The following is a 20,575-nucleotide window of genomic DNA, read 5'->3' on the forward strand; positions in this document are numbered from 1 at the left end:
CCTTGCCTGTGCACACCATGAAGTGTCCAGCTTTCATTCAGAAAGCACCACCAGCTCTGTGCTGTGTGTTTTATCACAAACATATACCCCCATCTCCTGCAAAAGCATAAATGAACATTTATTCCACATTATGTTTTCTTTCAACACATTGGGACTGGACTGGTCTTCTGGCTCTCAGCCAAGGCAGAGGACCTGAGACCCTGCTGTGTACTTAGCCAGCCTGCACCCCCAGACAAGGCAGTGGTGATGGGTGGCTCTCCGCTCCCTGCCTGGGCTAGACCTGCACTGTGCTGCAGGCAGAGAGGTGCACAGGGTGTACATTGAGTGATGAGGGAGGCAGCAGGTTGTGGCTCCTGGAGACTGAGGTTTCCACACCTTCCCTTGTCTCTGGTGCCAGCAGGAATAGCTCAGGTTTCATGCATACAACTCACGATTAGGTGGCCATTGTTTGGAGTTCAGAGTAGCAACATCTGGGAGTCTGAAGTACAGACGAATTCAACTCACTAAAACAGAGAAATTCAGTCCCAGTACAAGGCAGATCCTTAACTCGTTGCTTTTTGGTTGTGAATGAAGGACTCACTTTGGTAAAACACGTTCTTCTGTAGCACTTCAGAGCTGTGCTTCAAGCACTTAAAAACTGCAGAGTTTGAATGTCCAGTATCCCATTACACAGTTCAGCTCTGGCCTTGCACAGCACAAAGTGTCACTGCTATCTCCTTCAGTCATGATTTTGGCAGGGACCATGGAAGTGATCCCTGCTGATTTCACCATGTCAGAAAAGAGTTGACACAGCATTTGGCTGAAGAGAGGGAGCTATTTCTGAAGTGACTTGGATGTTCCCACTATGAACTGGCACATTGCATCAGACAAAGCTGTATGAAGGTGACTGAAGCTGTATTTGTTCACCTGCAGCCCAACATGAATGTGAATTTTTGCATCTCTTGAACTGTTACAATTGTTTCCAGTGTTCAAATGTCTGCTGCAAGCTTTTTCTCCTCAAAACGTACTTGAATACCAGAGCTTTGTAAAATGAGTTAATCTAAAGTATTTAGACTCCAAAAAACCAAGATACCAAATATAAGTGCATTCAGAAAACAGGTGTCCAGGATCTGTGAAGAGATTCCTAAAGTATAAAACAGATCTGGGGACTGACAAAAGAACTAGGGTCAAAATCCCAGTAAGAAACTATCCTGCTCCAAGGGAAATGAAAGGAGCCTAAGTAGAGACCAATAAAGTGGATCAAGAGCTCTTCAACAGTCTGAAGCATGAGAAGGGAAAATATGAACTGTAGGATGAATGTTGGAGCATTTCAGACTTCATGTGAGCTGCCGGGGATTTAAGGATGCCATGGCAACATCACCTAGCTGAAGAAACACCTAGAGAATTACAGACCTGATATCTGTATGTGAAAACTTAAAAGAGCAAGCTACTGACCAGTTATTCTCCAATACCCTACATAGATTTATAAGTTTGTAAATAAATGGCAGGAATGGGCTTGTTGAGGTTTCACTGAGGACAAATCGTTTCAAACTAATTTGATTCCATTCTTTGACAGGATAACGAGCCTTGTGGCTAGGGGGGTCAGCACTAGATGTGATATGTCTTGACTTTGGAAAGGCTTCTGGCACTGTCCCAGAAGACATTCTTGTAAGCAAGCTGAGGAAATGCAACCTCTTTAGATTCACAATACGTTGAGTGCAGTGTCAAAGTCAGAGAGCCCTCTGGGGAAATCTTTCCAGTGATTGTCCAGCATCCAAGTCTATTCGGTATTTTCAGCAGCAACTTTTGGAAATTGTTTTGCTAAATATTTTCCTGGTGATATCTAACTTAGGGGGTGAGGTTTTGGGGGGTTTGGGGAGTGTCTGTCAGCACCTATGGAGGGTAGGACCAGAATGCTTGATAGGTTGAAGAAATAATCCAAGTCAACAGGATGAGTTTCAGCAGAGGCATGGGATGACCTGCCATAAGGCAGCTGTCTGAATGCACAAACACAAAGCAAGACCCACCAGGCAGCAATTCCGTAGAAATGACTTCTCAGAAGCTGGAAAAGGAGAAAGTGGAGAACCTTAAGGGCAATGCCATGTACAAAATCTTCTTACCGTAAGGATAGCAACGAGTTGTTTTTATGCCCTAGTCAATAAAACAAGAAAAAAAAAATTAAGAGTGCTAACCCCCCCACCCCCACATACCACATTTGGGTTTGCTGCTAGTTTCTATGAAGATGCTCCACAAGAAGAGGAGGCAATCAAATTTCTTTTGGTAGCTTTTTTAAGACCTTTTAAGACCTTTTTAAGACCATTTAAGACTTTTTAAAGTGTTAATAGAGACACTCAGGTGCTCTGTACAATATGCCTTAGTGCCAAGGATTTGCCACAGGAACTTTCTGAGAGCCTCTGAAGCTTTTGTGTTGAGATTTTTTCCCCCGTTCCCCCAGGTTGTACATTTATAACCTCTATCTTACACTCTAAAAAAAAAAATCTTTGAAACGGGTATGAAATCTAGGTGAATTGAAGAAATAAATCATTCGAACAAAGTACTTCCTAGGCCTGTGGGGATTTTTATTGCATTCTTGAAACTGGGCCATGCCCAGCAATGAGTAGTAGGTGGGTCGTGAGTTTTCCTTTAGGCACAGCTCCCACTCAGCTTGCCATGTACATGGCAATAGCAATGGTACAGTCTGGAACATGGGTGAATGCTTACATTTAGATGCAGTGGGAACATCTGCTGAGCTCATCCACCTCACATCATGCCTGTAGGCTCCATGTCTAAGCTCAAATTACCACCCCAGGCCACATGCGGGGAAGTGCTGGGTTTCCAAACGCAATGTGGGAAAGGGGCCAAGGGTTTCTGCTGCTGGCAGGGATGCCCCATGGATCTAGGGGGCTGGTCTGCCCCTGCCACCCACACGCCTCTGGGCAAAACACAGACCCCCTGGGTGAAAGGAAGGGAGGGAGGAGGGGTAAATCTACTCATGGTGGTAATTATCTACATATTTTAAATGACTTATTTAGATACCGGAGGTACTTAATCCCCTCCTGCTATAGAGGCAGGTTGGGAGTGCTGTCTTCTCTGCTGGGCTCTAAGTAGCACTGGCACACATAACTCTATTATTAGCAAGCTGGCTGCTCCTGGCACATGCACATGGATGACAACGGTCATTAAAAACATTTTTTTTCCATGTAATACTACAAAGGTTATTCTTGGTGACAAGTGCTTTCCAGCTTGTGGCCAGGGCTGAGCAACTTCTGTTCCCATTTGTGCAGGCTGGGTCCTACATCAAGGTCAGGTTTGCAACAGCTTCCTGGCAGAATTAACAAAAAAAAAGTTTTTGGTTTTTTTTTTTTTTTTTCCCTCGGGAGAAAGAAAGCAATTCCAGGTGAATGATACAAGGAATGACCTGCTGCCACTTAATGCCAAATGTGAGTGAGACTGGATTGAAATTTCCTGGCTTTGAATGGTGCCATATTCAAGCATGACAAGACCTCCTTGGTGCCTTTCTGTTACCATCCAGATCTGTATCTATGTGCTATTGTGCTATGGGGGTGGATGAGGTGAACTGTAGGTGAACAAAACTTTTGTTACCTATAGTTTATCTCAGCAGTGTCCAGTGACAGTACAACAGTACTGGGTGTCCTCCAAAAATGTTTTTCCAAAGCAAAGAGCTACACTGGTGGAGACACGCAGGTAGGCATCATCCCACCACAGCAGTGGGCCAGGGCAGCTGAAGCCTAAAGTGGCACATGCAGCTGATGGGGGCTTCTCCTTGCAGATGGTGCTGTGAGGAGACATCATGTTGCTACTTAGGGATGGAGGGTAGTGGAGAGGTTCTCCTATGCCAGAGGACAACTGACTTACAAACTAGTCCAGCAGCCCCAGCCATGGATTCAGAAGAAATGTGTATCACAGAATACTTTTGTGTTCTGTCTAAGCTTGTCATGAATAGTCCTGTGTCAGAAGCAGGTGTGATCACCGTGGGCAGGAGCCAGCCAACAGGGCAAGAGGTGGGAAGTGATCCCACAGGCCTGTGGAGGGGGGTGGGAGCATGCCGGACCTAGTAGGGCAGTGGTCTCTTTGTGGCTTTGCCAAGATCTGGCTGCTCCGAGGAAGCAATGTGCAGCACAGCCTTCCCACAGCTGCTCTACTAGGGCAACCCTTCCTACAGCATGGGTGCCCACCCAGGAGTTCTCCCACCCCACCTGGACATTTTGCATTGCGCTGTGAGGTGCCCAAAACCCAGTCTCCCCTGGAGCCCCATAGGTGGGCCCCATGCTGGCAGGTAAGATGGGAAACTGGGGTTATGGGCTGCACCAGCTGCCCCTTTGCTGCAGAGGGCATATAGGAACAGTTCTAGCTCAAGGCCCGCTGTGAAGGGCATTTTGGGGGTCAGGCACCCAAATTCAAGTGAAAAAAACAGTCAGATGCTGGGTGAGGAGGCAGCATGGTACTGACCAAAACTGGGATGCAATTCCTGGACAGTTTGAGGGGGACAGGCGAGTGACTCCTCTTTGTAATACTCTTCTTTATGCAAAGGCTGATTTTAGACCGGCAGGATCACCTGGATAGCAAAACCTGTGAAATGCTGGAGGTGCCCCCCATGGCAACAGTGGTGGGAAGGCAGCCATTGGTACCACTGGCCCCACACCATGCATGACCCTTAGACTATGTCCCCATACAATGCTAAGAGACCGAAAGGTAAGATCTGCAGCCCAAAGCACACAGGCTGCTGGGAGAGGCTGCTGTTGCAGGCTGCCATGGGAAGCTGATGGGAGAAACAAAGGGGAAGGATCAGCAACAACAAAACCAGCAGCAAAACCACCTCTCTGCCAGCAAGCCAGGGGCAAGTGTTGCAGGGTCCTCCCAGCAGTACTGAACTGCAGGGCTGGGAATCAGGGGGCAAACTAGCTAGAGCCATTGCAACCAAGTCCAGGCACCTGCCCCAAGGAAAACAGAAGCAAGCAGATAACTAGACCCAAAATGAAACATAAAAGCTCCAGGAAAAAAAAATCCCCAAAGGCACCAAGCCTGTTGTTTTTTTTCAGCTTGCGTATTTTTAATGAAGTAAAAAATAAAAATGAAAGAAAGAAACATGCCACAGAGGTTGTCAGCCTGGTGCAGATCACCCTTGTGCATGGAGGGCATCAGGGTCTCCATGCAGCTGGCCCTCATGGTAGCCAGTCCTACCTCCACCCCCTCCCTGCAGTCTGCTGGAGAAGGAGGTGGATGAAAAGCACATGGTGCATACACACAAGCAACAGAAGAACAGCACAACAACGCTCCAGGCTGGGCTTTATCCAGGAATGGGTATGCTGGCATGGGTAAAATAAGAGCTCAACATACTCAACATACTCTATATGTCCAAATTAAAAACAGCAACGGTAACAATCTCCCCTTGAAAGCTGCAATTTAAATCCCCCCAGAAAGCGTTTGGGGGCTTCTGTAATGTTTCTTTCAGTGTCTCATGTGTGAGCTCTGGGTCCCCATCTGATGGGCAGCATGGCGGTGGCAGCAGCTGCTCTTGTTGGCACTACTGGAGGCCAGAAGAACCAGCAAGCTCAGTGGGAGCCTGGCCTCGGGATTTCTTGCCCATCTTTTTCAGGCCCTTTACCACAGGTATGGAGAAGGGAGGATAAGGAGGCAGGATGTCAGATGCTTGTTACTTCAAACCCAGTGGTTTTCACCCATGGTGGGCTCCCACTGGCAAAGCTCCTGTTGCTCCTCTGAGAAGAATCCCTCTTCTCTGCCTCACATGTATACACATTTGTATAGAGATACAGATATCTGATAAACATTTTGTATGAAAATAAATACTTCGACTGGGTGTTAAGAACCATCGTCACCTCCACCTAGTCACATTATATGTTAATCTCTTTTTGTCCATGACAACCTTGTTCCCATTGCTTTTTCCCTAACCTATGGACACCTCCTGCCTGCCTCTTGGAGCAGACAAAAACACCTCAGCAGGCAGAGATGTACTTTTCAGCAGCCTCTCTCTTACTTGCTGCCTCCCAAAGTTTGGCTTATTATTGAGAACTCGATGAAAATGGTTGCCTTTACAGCACCTGTTTCTTGATAGAAGAAATTATCTTTGTCTTGAAAACACTTTACAAAGAGTAGGGTTTTAACATTCTCTTCCAGGGCTCTCAATTAAGAAATATGTTTCTAGATAGCACTGTTTATATAGATATAGGTATAATTTTTATTTATTTTTATTACCAACCCAACATTTCAATTTTCAGCTTTTGATGTAACTCATGACATATTCTCGTGGTGGTGGGTTTTTTTCTTTCTTTTTCCTTAAAAAGAAATGCACTTCAAATGAAAAGGATGCTTTTTTGTCTGTCTGGTGTGCCTAAAAGGTACTTGAGATGACGCAGGAGTCCTGATGTGGATGGCAGTTTTTAAGCCTGTACTTGTCAGTGGCCTGAAGACCACCAGAAAGATACAGGCTTTGTGAAAACTGGGGGAGCAATTGAATAAAAGGGCAGCCATGCCACAGCTCAGGGTGAGATGGCACTGGGAACATATGGGCACACTATCCAGGTTTTCCTGAATTCATTTCCACCTCTGAGCAGGAGAACCACGCAGCAAACCCGCCACCACCACCATCCCAAGGAGCCAGTGCCACTTTCCCTGGCCCCCTTGCTCCCCCTGCGGCAGGCTCTTCCTGGGTAGCCATTTATTTCTTTTAACAGTTGTAAATTAACATAATTTTCTCTCCCTGCAGTACCACAAGCTCAAAGTTAATTATACAAAGAGAAATGCCATAGTCAAAATATACATGACACGTATTGTATTAGAGGGTTGGGGGTTTTTTCCTTCTTTTTTCTTAGCCCAGGCAGGTGATTGAGATGCTACATGCTCCAGCCTTTATCATTAAATGTGTGTGACTGAGTGTCTGTGTTTGTATTAAAAATATATCAGTCTTGTGATGTTCTTAAAAAAGAAAGTAATGGAGGGTGGCAGGGGAGGGAACAGGTAATAGTGAAGAAGTTCTTTGACTGTGTCACAGTCTTTTGTGGCTTCATAAAATACACATGTTCAATTCCAGCACTGATGGCAGCTTGAAGCTTTAGAGTTTAAATTTTTAACATTTTTCTGATTAAGTAGTAAAAAAGAAAAAAAATCAATTAGCGTGCTCCCCCAAAACCAAAAAGCAACAAGCAAACAAAAAAAAAGAAAAATCCCCCCTCAAATTCCTGAATCAGGCTTCTGCAATTCTCAACTAGTAAAAATAAGGAAACATCTCCTTACAGTGGAGGGGTGCTCGGCAGGAAAGGAGACGAGCCCCTATGGGAGAGGTGGCCTTTGGAGATGGTTGAAACTTCATAATCTCATTGAATAGGGTCAGTGGCTGGGTTTATTGTGTTTTATTTCAATACTTGCCATTGTTGCTTTCTTTTATACCATTTTTGGATGGGTTTTGTCTCTTTGTTTTTTTCACTCTATGATGGTTTTGCCCTTCTTGGCACCCAGCTGTCTGACCGTCTGGGCAGTGGCAGCCCCTGACAGACAGCTGTACCCTCGGGTGAAACCGCACTTCCAGGACCGGTGTCCGGTGAGGTAACGGAGGAGGGGGTCCCTCCTTCCGGCAGCACCATCCCTCCACTGCCTAAAACCCCTTGATGTAGCAATAGGCCTCCAGGGTGGCGAAGAGGATGTAGAGCAGCCAGAGGCTGACGAAGAGCAATGTCGTGGCCAGTTTGCACCCCCGGGGGCCTCCCAGCTCCCCGCCAAGGTGGGGTCGCCGGCGGTAGAGGAGGACACTGATGCAGATGAAGGCGAAGATGGTGAAAAGTGTGACGGAGAATGCCAGCGTCCCTGCCGACACCTGGAACTCCTGCCCCTGTGACGCCCAGTAGATCGCTGCCACTGACCATGCCAGCCCGATGCCCAGGAAGACGTTGACAGCATTGCTGCCTGTGACGTTGGTGATGGAGGCGTCAGCGTACACGTCCTGGACGGCCGCGGCTTTGCTGGCGAATGTGTCTGGGGTTGAGGGAGGAGGGAAGGAGAAATCACTGGGGGCTTCAACAGGAGAAACAGACAACGCTTCATGTCTGGGGGACAACGGAGGCTTAGGTGTGACACTGACCAGGTTAGGACACACACCTCTCTTGGTGCACAACCCCCTCCCAGGTCCAGAGACTCCATGTTGCCACCAAGCAGAGTGCAGACCTTGTCTAGGAACAGGGTTTTGTGGATCCCCTTCCCAGCCTGAACCCCATCCCATGACAGAGCTGCTCCCCTGGAAGGAAGAGCATCATCAGAGGAGTTACCTCCCACCCCATCCCTTCCCTGCAGCCACCTCACCTGGTACAGAAGTGCCGAAGGCGACAAAGACAACAGCAGTCACCGAGTCCTTGAGGCCAATGGTGCAGCCGAAGTGGGAGGCGAGGTCGCCGATGACAGCCGTGAGCATGCCGATGATGAGGATGGAGACAACGAAGCAGGCCCAGCCATTGCAGTACTCAGTGGGGGGCACACAGGCAAACAGCACCTTCCAAAAGACAGTCAGGAAGTGCATCACGTAGTCAAAGCAGGATGGCAGCCGCTCCTCACCAGACTCATCTTCGTCCTCATCACCCGCTGCAAACAACATGGAAGGAGAGGTCCAGCCTTCATGTTGGGGCAGGTCAAGTTTACAGGGGTTAGATGTAGCCTCTGCTTGGCCCTTTCACCCCGGGATTCTGCTCTCCTGGGACAAGGTGGGATGGTGCCAGCCATGACACTGGGCTCAGGGCACAGCAGATCCCTCAGTGATAGGTGAGGCTTGGCAATAGGAGTGCCTCTCAGACACTCTAGAGCCCACAGGGATGGGGAGTGGCAGAGTGGGATACTACACCCACAGAGGGGCAGCCCTATCCCCATCCACAGGCAGCCACATAGGATATAATCAACCTGTGGAGATCACTGTTGAGGGGCACGATAAAGTTACACACGCAAGCGATAATCTGGTCCAAAAACTAGCAGAAAGTAATAGAACTGGGAAACTGGAGAGACCTCTTGATCCTCCTGCTCCAGAATATGGGCTGGACACCAGCAGCAGCCCAGCAAGAAATTTCTCATCTGTGTGAGGGTATCAGCAATGGTGGTGCAGGCCCTTGGAGGAGTCTCCTGCTTAGCCTGGTGGGCCAGGTCAGCCCCAAAACTGGAAGTACTGCTGGTCTTTGTACAGACACAGGACAATGGAAATAAACTGGAGAAAGAGAAAGCAGGTAGGGAGCACAGGGCAGATGTCAAGGGAAGGGGAGAGACATAGGAACAGAAGCAGACCAGGGAAATAACATTGCTCCAAGGATGCTTCCACAGAAGCAGCTTCTCTTAATTGCTAGAAAGAAGAAAACTGAATACCCTGCATCTCTTCTTTCATGTCAGAAGAAGCCCTTGTGGTCACTGGCAACAGCTCCCACCCAACTGCCTGCCTGTCCACTGCCTGCTCTACAGCTGGGTGTAAAACATCCCTTTGGGGAAGATGCCAAACCATCAAGGACAGGTTCAGAAAGATGCTCAAATGCCATTAATGGCATAGACATGCCTAAAGAATATGCTCCACAGCTGCCTGGCTCTGAAAGTGGTGAGCTCTGTCGCCAGGCAATAGCTGACAGGTCTCTGGATCGTTTGCTCTACCAGCTGCTGCCTCATGGGGCAACATCTCCTGTCTGCACGTAGTAACCCTTCCTGCTCCCAGAAACTCTACTGGCTGTGGCAGACAGGACATCTTCCAGCAGTAGAAGCTACTTGCACTGGACATGCCACAAACCAGGACCCCAACCAGAATAGGATCTTGCTGCCTGTACACTACTCATCAGATCACTGAAGCAGCAGGAGCACTGCCAGCTGACATAAAGTTTTTGAAAACTGGCCTCCTGGATAGCTCTGCACCAAAGGATGGATCTCCTGAGCTCCTGGCTAATGTATCTGCAAAAGCCCACTGTATGTGGAGCAGAGGAGCTCTCTGGACTAGCTTTGCTGATGGTCACCACATACGCAACAGATGAGCATCACCGACCAGGGAGATGTGGTGTCCTGAGCCCAGATAGATCTCATTCCAGGCTGCATGAACCCTATGGATGCTGGTATGGGATTTCTGATGTCCCCCTCACCTGCACTGACGGTAATGGCCTCCATGAACTGGTCCCTCCAGGAATGTGTCCCTACAACCAAAGCCAGGTTTGTCTTCTTAATCAGCTTGTCCACGGTGCTCTGTTGTGGGAATAAAGATGCACAGCAGTTAAACTGGCTGTTAGCTGGCAAGAACGATCTCTGAGTGCACTGTGGTCTCACAGACCCTTTCCAAACTCTGGAAGTGCCACAAGCACTCTCCCACCAGCCAGATGAAGTCATGACAGGAGTTAAGGTCACCTTCTCCCTGGACTGGCTGACCTAAACCTCACCAGAGACAGCTTATTTCCCACCCTTTAATCCTGATGAGGCTTCTTCTTCCCTCATCCGTGCCTCACCAGAGACAGCTTTGCTACTCCCCATTGGCTGCTTCTGCTTACAGCATGGCTCCTTTTTCTTTCTCCCTCCACCCTTGACTACCAGCAGCTGCTACTTCTGACATTTCTTGTAGACTTCACCCACCCTTTACTGCATTACATACTTCTTTCCCTCTTCCAACAGCTCTTTCCCTGCACATGCTGCCTCCTCAGTTCTACTCTCCAAGGCTGCTCAGCAGTGCCACATGGCTTCCCCCTCCTGGAAGACCCCTAGGACACCTACTGACCTTGAACTCATAGGACTCCTCAATGATGACTTCTAGTTTGGGATGCTCGCCGAGTATTGGTTTGCCCATCTCTGCAATCCTCTTGGCTTCTTCCTCTTCAACTGTCAGCTTCCTCTCAGCCACCTCTGTGAAAGCAAGGTCAACACTAAGCTGTAGGTAGCAGCCCTGGAGCTCCAGGGCACCATGGGGGCTTGTCTGCAGGGCCCAAGTGAAACATGTTTTCAATTTCTTTAAAAAATCCCCTTGAATCTTTCTTCAATCTGCACTGGTGCTCTTGGCTGACATATACCCTCCCATCAGCTCCGCAGTAGCCACATCTTTGGGGAGACTGAGGTAACACCCTGATGTGTTCCCTGATTTGAATGAACAAGAGACAGGATCTTTTTATTCCCCTCTGAGCAGAAAATCACTGTGCCACTCAGTGCTTGATCTAGCACTCAGAGCAACACACAGTCACAACTGCATGGGAACCACACATGAATTGGAAAAATGAACAAGAATAAGTAAGTAATGAAACAAGTACTTTTTTCTTTCATACTACTGTGAGGATGGTGAAGCACTGGAACAGGTTGTCCAGAGAAGTTATGGATGCCACATCTCTGTAAGTGTTCAAGACCAGGTTGGACGTGGCTTTCAGCAACCTGGTCTAGGGACCAGCAACCCCATGGCAGGAGGGTTGAAACCAGATGAAAAATTCCTTCCAACATATTCCATTCTCTGATTATACGTTTATTTTCTGCTGGAGGAAACTAAATCAGGACCTCAGGTCAGCAGCATTCTGAGATGAGCCTGTGTCAGGCTCATCTTGCTGATGTCCCAGCTAACCCAGCAAGATGCCTGGAAAGGGTTATGGTTGCCCAGATGGGAAGGAGCATCCCAACTGCCCAGGCAGCTTCCTAGCCCTGACCCAGGTCTCCTCTTCCACCCACCCACCCAAGTGCAGACACATGCTGATGGGGTCTCGGTAAAGCTCTGACATCTCAAGAAAGAAGCTGGGTTTCCCCTGGTTTTCCTGTGTCTGACCAGTCAGGGTGTACGAGCTGCAATACAAGGCTCAGCTGAGCCTGGGAGCAGAAGCTGGAGCTCTGAAGAACCCGGCAGAGCATCTTGTTCTGGCTAACAGGTGTTACCCAAGGTTTCCTGTAGAGGTTACAAATGCCCAGGTAATGCCTCACATGTGATTAATCCCATATGGACTCCAGCAGATCTCATGCTTCCTACCAAAAATCACACAGATGTTATGAAGTCCCAGTGAAATCTATTTATAAACTCTGACTTCTCTCTTCATCTGCCCAACTAGATTGATTGCAAAGACTGATTGATTGTAAGCCTTGCAAGACCTGCAGAATTTATAAAACATATAATAACTCTTGTAGCAGGTGACATTATTATAACCCATCACAGAAGCAGAAAAGCTACATCCATCATTTGAAATCGATGATGTACATCCACACCATCATTGCCTAGCTTAAAGACAGAATAGTCTGGATTTAGGAATCACATAAGTTTACAAGAAATGACAAAGACAGGAGAGCACAGCACCTGGAGAAGAAGATGGGCAATACAGACTGCTGGGGGATATAGGGGACACATTTGCAGGCAAAGACCTAGTGAGCACAGAGGGGAGGAGGCAGCTGAGCTGCAGAAGTGCAGAAGAATTTTTTCAGTGAAAGTGTGGTTAAGCATTGGAATGGGCTGCCTAGGAAAGTGATGGAATCACCATCCCTGGAAGACATCAAAAAAAGACTGGATGTGGCACTTAGTGCTCTGGTTTAGTTGGCACGGTGGTGTTCAGTCAAAGGCTGGACTCAAAGATCTTGGAGGTCTTTTCCTTAATGATTCTATGACTCCATGATTCTATGAAAATGTTCTGCCTTATACTATGCTTGTAGGCATGAATTGATGATTATCAAGAACAAGATTCAAGATACTTTTATTCATTGGAACAGGGAGTCAGATGCAATCTACATCTCTTTCTAAGACACAGAACAAGGAAGACCAGTCTCTGCCTCTACCTGGAAGCATATGAGGATGACAAGCTATATCCACTGATGAAAATGCAGGTGCTCATACATCAGCTGCCAAAGCACATACATGGCTTTGCTTCTGTCTGAACTCCCCATAACCTGAAGCTCAGGGGCGGAGGCACCCTCAGCTTTGCAAAGCCCAGCTTGGCATGCTGACATGTGCTGACAGTACAGAGCTGAGCAAAAGCACTACAGCCATCCCATCAGGGTTGCAAAGCCCGGAATTTGTGACAGTCTGACTCACTACAACCTTCCCTGGGCAGTAACTGCATCTGAAAAGCTGCGGTCGCAGTCCCTTGGGCTCCCGCCCACTGGCTGCAGTTGCAGAGTGCAGAAAGCAAATGTCTGGAATCTGAGGAGATGCTCTGAAAACAGGGAATATCAGGCCAAATTTCCTCGGCTTCACAACTCCAGGAGAAATAATGCAATGAAACCTCAGTCCCTCCTTTAACTGATTTGACAAAAGCCTTTGGCATGGTAAGAGAACACGGAGCCTCATGCAAATGTTATCCCTCTCAGCAAGGCTGAGCTGCTGGCAGGTCTCTAAGCATGTCCAGTGCAGAAAACTTGCTCATCTACATAGAAAGTGCTATCCAACACAGCTTTATCCCGGAACCTGGTATCTTGCTCAGGCTGGTTAATGTACTTGCACCAGGCAGGACAGTGCAGTATCTGAAGCCCTCCCTATGGAGGAAGATCTCCTGCATCTCTTCTCAGAGTGTGCCAGGTCCAAGGCTGCTGGGCAGGCTGCATGGGAACATGTGTGTCCACAGGACCTTGCACCTGCCAGCAGGTGGCTTTATTGTCTCTGCAAGGCACTTGTGGATCACCAACTGATTCGATGAATGGGGCAACCACTTGCCAGGCAGCTCTCAGAGTAAGTCAAGCGACACAACCCTGTCCAAGAGTGGACAGATTGCTCTGTCAGCCTAGAGGCTGCATGCTAGCATGAGGGTGACACCAGACACTGCACAAAATAAAGGTGCTGCTGCTTACCACAGCACTGAGGGGCAGTGGGAGTCCTGCTATTCAAGAGGGCACCTTGCTACTGGACTAAGTGCCACCAGAGGCACCTCCAAGCCCTAAGTAGGCCACCTGAAGTGAAGGGACAAGCTGACCAGCAATGGAGACCTTCGGCCTACTGACAGCATGTCGATCGAGACATGAATAATGGAGGTCCTGCTGTCAACACACAAGGCCTTCTTTGTGGTGTATATGGTGAACTGGGGCTGTTTGTACAGTGTGTACTCTCTGCCCCAGTTTGTGAACTGAGGAGCAGAGAGAAGAAACATGGGTGCCCAAGAAAGCCTGTCAAGGGTGTCCTATGGGAACAACTGATTGAATATGACTGCCAAGCTAAGTCTTTCAAATGTCAGCTGCAAGCAAACCACGGGAGAACAGGAACAGGCAGCATGTCCAAATGGGTACCTCACAGAAATGTTAATAGAGGAAGCTTTCAGATAAGGAAGAAAGGAAGTAATTCCTTCTTATCTCATAAAAATGCAATCACATTTGTGAATGTGCAACAGGAAAGCAAAGCACAGAAACTTAACAAATTTCAAAGGTGCATCTGAAAACATTTAAGCTGCCATTATATTTTCACTGAATCTCTATCCTAATGTAGAAGACAAACACAGATCAAGACTCACATGTCAATACTGTGCTGGATCTTGCTCAAGGCACTCATTCAAGTGACCCACAGGTGCCAAATACCAGGCTGCTGACTGTCCTCTGAAATTAAGGCTGTGCCATTTGTGGCAGGAAGGACAAAATTAGAAGCCCAGCTGACACATCTCTTGCCCCAGCCTATACCACAATACAGTTAAAGGGAAGAGCTAAGCACCTCTAAAGAGTGATACAAAGCACCTACATGATTCCACTGCTTCTCCCCACCTACTGTTTAGGACACATATGAGCACCTTTTGATAGGAATCAGTGTCAACCTCTACAAAACACCAGAGCCCAAGCTGAACCTGCTCCAGGTTTGTTAGGTCTGCCTGTTCCAATGGGAATGCTGACGGCTGAGTTAGGCCCTGTGTGTACTGACTCAACAGCTGAGAAGGAATGAACTCTTGCAACATCCCAGTGACAGAGCACAATCCCAATGCTCCTGCCTTTCAGGGAAGCCCTTTGGCCAGCAGCAGGATGCACCAGGATGCCTGTGGAGCTGCAGGAGGCTGCTGTCCCCACATCAAGCATGGGGCATGCTCCCATATGGTCTGTGGTAGCCACAGGCCCCCAACTCCTGAGGGACTGGGTGTAGGGCTGGGGCCTTGGAGGGCTCCTCCAGGAAGCAGAGACAGAACATCTGTGAGGTGTGTCACACATCACCCTCATGCAGTAGCCTGCAAATAAGAGTACTGAGGGCTGTGATAAATAAAACATAAAGAGGGAAGGGTGGGGGACTGGGTGTTGCGAGAAAGATTTTAATTTGTAAGGTCAAGTCTGTCAAGGTGAATGCTGCGAGCTTCAGCTTAATTATTAACTAGCCTGATTTCTATTTGTATCTGCATCAGTACCTACTTTTCAATGCGGATTGCACCCTGGACTCCTTGGACTCCCTGCTGTCAACCCCAATTAAGTCTGATAAGGTCTGGCTGTGCGTAGCAAGAACAGGAGCTTGCCAGGACCTCCTGGGCTGCCTCCACCTCCTCCCTGGGAAGGGGAAGGTGGCTGGAGAGGGGTCCCCTAAATCCTGCCTGCCCTGGTACATTGGTGTGTGCTACCATCAAGTCTTAGGAATCTCTCTGGGCTGTAGGAGCACATAGAGGCTGCTGAGGCTAGGCAAGTTGGGGGTAATGTGCCAGCTGCACCAAGATACTCCACTCCGGGTGCCAGGGAGCCCATGGGTTAGAGAGGAGAAGCTACAAACAGGGGAGACAACATGTCTGATAAGATTAAAGGCTGGGTGGGAAGAATGAGGATGAAGTCCACTTTTGCTCAGGCTGTAGCAATGGCCACAGCTGACAGCCACTACGCACTGGACCCCGCAGAAAGCAAGGAGAGGTTTTTGGTTAAACCATTCCATGCTCTCTCATGTACTCTGCCTTGTTCAGACCCTTAAAGCTATGACAGACAAGGGGGCTTGGCAGCTCCCGGTTATGGTCCTGCCATTGCTGTGCTCTGCAGCCCTGGGCATGTCCCTGCCATGCTCGCTCCTCAGGTCTCATCCCGTGTCTGTCTCTCAGTCTGTCTCTCTCCACTTATGTCTGCAGGGCCATTCTGGAACTTGAGCTGCAGTGATCTGCAAAGTGCTTTCAGATCTGCACATGACAGGCAGTTTCTTGGGCTCAAAATATTGTAAGGAGATCCCCTCCTCCTTGTATTTCTTCTGGGGAAAGGGGAGCACTAAGCAGTGTTCCCACATCATGCATTGCTCTTGGAGAATACTACATGGGTGTATGCCCACTCAACCTCCTTCAGATGGGGGGGACCAAATGGCAACTGGACATTGCCTGTAGGCCTCCTGGACACATCATAAATCCAAGTTAGATAAAGCCAATTTCCATGGAGTAATCTGGCCACCGCATCTTTTGAGCTGAAAAAGGCAATGGGAAGGCCTTGTAACACCATCAGAGAGGTAGACGCTCATCACAGGCAGTGCTGCAAGACTACCAAGCAGCCATAGACTAGTTGGTATTCCCTATCACTTGCTGAATAAATTGGATTAAAACCAGGCATGTATTCATGAAAGATTGCTATGAAGGCCATTTCACACGCCTTGAGCTATCTTGTCTCCATCCATTTCTGGAGTGGGCATGTATCTGTATGAAGGTCACCCCTTCTAGGGACTATTCTGCTAGGTAGAAATCAAAACAACAATTAAAATGGGATTTTATTTTTTTGTTGTTGTGGTTTAGCAAAATATAATCCTGGCTAAACAAAGTAAATAGTGAGCATGAATGAGTTCTTATCTCCTGAGCACTGTCAAGCTGTCAGTCACAAGTGGGGAAGACTGCTGGCTAAAAGACACACTGCCTTTGGAGATTAGCATATGGATATACCCTTTACTGAAGCACATGCACACACACAAGCAGTGGCAGCCTGGGCTGCTTTCTAAAATGTGAGGAATCCACTTACTTAGCCCTGAAAGCTATTTGTGAGACATGATACATCCTGTATACATGCCCTAGCATTCCTTAATGCTAACTGAGAAATGCTGCACATTCATGAGAGGAAGGCTAAGGCACAGGGCTGGGAACTGAGCATTATTGCACTCCTGGCTCTGCCTTGAGATTGCTGCGGACACAACTGTCCCCGACAGGCCAGACAACTGGCGTCTCTGTTCCCCAGTCTTTCCCACTGCAAAGTGGACCCAGGAGTTTTAATGCATAAATAAATAGATTTAGAAATACTTTCTTTGATCTGGATGAGTATGTACAAATTAGGATATAGACATATCTACTATTTGGGTAATTTTGCATCCCTTTAAGAATCTGAATCACCTGAGCCCAAGAACTTTCAAGTAAAGGTTCTGCACAGGCTTTCAATGACTTTTGCAAGGATTGGAAAGACCATCAGAGCAGTTCATCCACTGATAGCAAAGGTGGGGACAACTGGAGTACCTGTGCACTTTGATATTGAGTACTTCCCTGTATAAAGAGTATACAGAGAGATCATTGCCAGTGTCAGAACAGAAGGTTACACACCAGAGAAGTTAAAAAAAAACAACCCAAGTTTGACTCTCAAGTCTCTCCACAGCAATCCTATACTATAGTGGTCCTCTGAAGCCTGAACAGCTGGCATTGGACAGTTGGACATGGCCAAGCAAGGCTTTCAGAATCTTTGCACAGTCTTGCAAGCCTGGCTCTGAGAGCCCATTTTGAAGAAACAAATGCTGAGCTGAATCTGTGCCCTTCCCAGTTATTTTCCCTGCCAGGGCTCTGGAAGGCCAGGGGGGGCAAGGCCAGGATTTCTCATTTCCCCCAGGTAAGGGCTCCTCGGACAAGAGAGGCACTGCCACTTGGGCTCATCCACTGGGACACCCACAGCTTCTGCAAAGAAAGGGGGTCACTCCCATGAGTGGGGGCTATGCTGCTGCTGGCACTGTGGGGGCTGTCAAAGGGATGCCACTTGAGGGGGAATGCCCCAGGTCTGCAGAGGAGAGCCAGGGCACCCAGCAGTCACAGGGACACAGCTCCAGGAGAGGGGCACTGCCTGGAAAGAGATGTGTGAGCTGCTCCACGAAGGAGGGGACGAGGAGCGGGACCGACAGATTCCACTGAAACATTCAATAGTGCAGGTTTTTTTACAAAGATTCCTGCGTGCCTGTGTAACCTAAATCTAACATGACACGGACTAAACGAGGATGTCACTTGTCTCCCCACTGATTAGCTGTGATTGGTGCTGAGTGACACTCCAGCACGTGTCTGCTCGCTGGCTGGCTGCTGGCTTGAAGCCACATGTGGAGGCTGAGCACCGCAAGCCTGAACTGGGGGTCAAACACACATCACATGCACAGAGGGCACCCTGAGGCAGCTCACCAAGGGGGCACCCCAGGGATTGCCTCCCACCAGACAGAGGGGAGGCTTTTCCTTATTAACTGAAAAGTAACTTTCCATAGCTGGTGACCAAGTTCTCCAATAACAGCTGCCAAAAGCAATCAGACTGGATCACAACACAGAGAGGAAAGTTATGTTATTTTAATAGAAATTATTTGGTTCCAGGGGTTCTGATCAAATTAGGCAGCTACTGAATTAAGGCAATGAAATTAGTGGGAAGGAGGCTGTGCTCAACTTATTTCCAGTCCTCCCGGACCTGAAGAGGTAACAAAGGAAATCGTCCAAACCATTCTGAGGAGTTTTCCATAAACACCCTAAGCTGATATTTGGGGAACTGGGGATTTCTGCCTGCCACTAGCAATTTTCTAATTAGTCCAATATCCAGTGGGCTCTGGACATCCCCTAAGCAGCAGATTTGGCATCCTCTGAAAAGGAGCAGGGACTGAAGCCTGCATAGCAGATGCTGCTCGTTTGATTTGCAGCACAGCTTGGGCGCCATAAATGCTTTGGTTTTCAGCTCTGCTTGCAAACGTGTCAGATTCAAGCTCCTGTCTGCACCCTGCATGCCCGCCCTTGCCTTCTAACAAATATTTCTTCAGTGCACATTCAACAGTAATCATATCTGGAATTGAAGGAATAATGAAAATACAGGAGGCGTACATTGCACCACAGTGGGATAAAGAGAGACCAGTGTAATGGGGATTTCAGGCAAGGAAGAGGGCTCAGTATTAATGCATATAAAATCCTGGCACAGGGAAAGGAGATGAAGAGTGCAGAGCCAGAGCTGAGGATGAGTAGGGAAATGGTACTGGTGCTTATCATGTCCTAGTAGTGCTCCCCTGGTGCTGGGCACACCCCTGGAACCCCCCAGGATGGAAGGTGGAAAGCACAAGGGTGCTTTGAGGGGTCATGTATGGTCCTCCATGGGAAGGGGACACCTGCATAGCCTCGCACCCTTGCTCACCCCAGACAACAATGTCCTGCACCCCAGGAGTGTCACCCCCAGCAGAAAAGCCCCATGCACCCCAGTGCATAAGCACAACCCAAGCACCAGAGTTGCCCAAAAAGAGGGTCGAGTCACAGCTTTAGAACAGCCAGAGTTGCGTGTTCTGCTTTGTGACTCTGGCTGGGTCATTTCCCCCAGACTGCAGGAGAAAATCTGGAATGTGGGAAATGCTCTTAGATGTCAATCAATCACTGTTATTTTCTTAATGCATTGCTCTTAAATAGTTCCTGCTAGACACAAACACCATGAGCTGGGGTTGTCTACAACACAGCAAACATAAACATGGCGGGGTCTGACCAAAGGGGATGAAAATAGAGCAAGGGCAGGCAGAGAAAAGAAGAAAAAGCACTTACCTTGGGTGAGCAGCAGGGCTGTGGGGAGAGAACATGAGAAAGACAGGGAGAGAGAAGAAAAAGAGGGAAAAAGTTAATATTCAAGGGCCAAAGATGTTTTGCAGATGAAAGCTGTCAGAGAGCAATGGACATGGTGCAAGGCAGCATGCGAGCTCACCAGGGCTGCATGTTGGGCACAGGCTGGGGAGCAGACACTGCAGCAGCAAGATGGAGAGGAGGCTGGTGTGCACCAGTGAGCACCAGGGCGCTGGCTCCCCAAAGTCACCCCCTCCCCCCAGGCAAAGGCAGAGGGATGGGATGCAGCTGGGGAGTGGCAAGGAGGGAAAGAGAAAGGGGGAAGAGGGGCAGTTACACTTGCCATTGAGACCTGACACAACCCAAACTGACTCAAAGGCATGGGAGGTGCCCCCACTTTGGCCAGGTATGTGTGGCTGTGGCGAGACTTGGCACAACTGAGGAAACCCAGAAAAGCTGTAGGTTGTTGAGAAGAGAAGGTGGCCAGGAGGTGATGGGCAGACCATTGAGAAGAACATCATCAGAGGGAGGCATTGATAAAATGTATGCTGGCCTCCAGTGTCAAATGGGGTAGGGGGTAACACGGCCATGCATCATCCCCCAGGACATCCTGGCTCACCTACACCTATCCCACACCCGACAAGTACCACTCCCAGAGGGTGAGGGTGCTGAGAGGAGCATAGGCACACATAAAGCATCACTGTTTGAGTCCTCCTAGCTCTCTTTGCTCCAAATTGCTGGTCTGCCAGACAGTGCTGCATGGACACAGGCCATTCACCATCATCATAGCGGGATGCAACTGCCTGCCAGGAAATTAAAATGTGACTGTGTGGTCCTGTGAGATTTGAAGTGGGAAGAAAGGAGGATGAAGGGGCAAAGCTCCTTGCAAGGGATGACCTTACCCTGACTTTCAATACAGACACAGCCCAAATCCCTTCCTGCCTTGG

The 20,575-nt window shown here is 48.5% G+C and overlaps 1 protein-coding gene across 7 annotated transcripts in view; it reads right to left on the minus strand.

Moving 5' to 3' along the window:
• Nucleotides 1-5,028: 5,028 nt before the first annotated feature.
• Nucleotides 5,029-20,575, minus strand: part of SLC8A3 (solute carrier family 8 member A3) — a 114,218-nt gene continuing 98,671 nt past the window's right edge. For 4 of the 7 annotated variants that reach the window (XM_027642080.1, XM_027642075.1, XM_027642082.1 and 1 more), the window contains 5 exons: nucleotides 19,614-19,631; nucleotides 10,727-10,851; nucleotides 10,104-10,203; nucleotides 8,311-8,586; nucleotides 5,029-7,986 (listed from right to left, as the gene is read on the minus strand). In XM_027642080.1, the coding sequence (XP_027497881.1) occupies nucleotides 7,610-7,986; nucleotides 8,311-8,586; nucleotides 10,104-10,203; nucleotides 10,727-10,851; nucleotides 19,614-19,631 (896 nt within the window). In that variant the 3' untranslated portion in view covers nucleotides 5,029-7,609. The remainder of the gene's footprint in view (nucleotides 7,987-8,310; nucleotides 8,587-10,103; nucleotides 10,204-10,726; nucleotides 10,852-19,613; nucleotides 19,632-20,575) is intronic. The other 3 variants (XM_027642079.1, XM_027642078.1, XM_027642076.1) reach the window with 2 other exon arrangements.

The sequence above is a fragment of the Corapipo altera genome, unplaced genomic scaffold, assembly GCF_003945725.1.
Source record: "Corapipo altera isolate COAL_440 unplaced genomic scaffold, ASM394572v1 23b, whole genome shotgun sequence".
NCBI lineage: Eukaryota > Metazoa > Chordata > Aves > Passeriformes > Pipridae > Corapipo > Corapipo altera.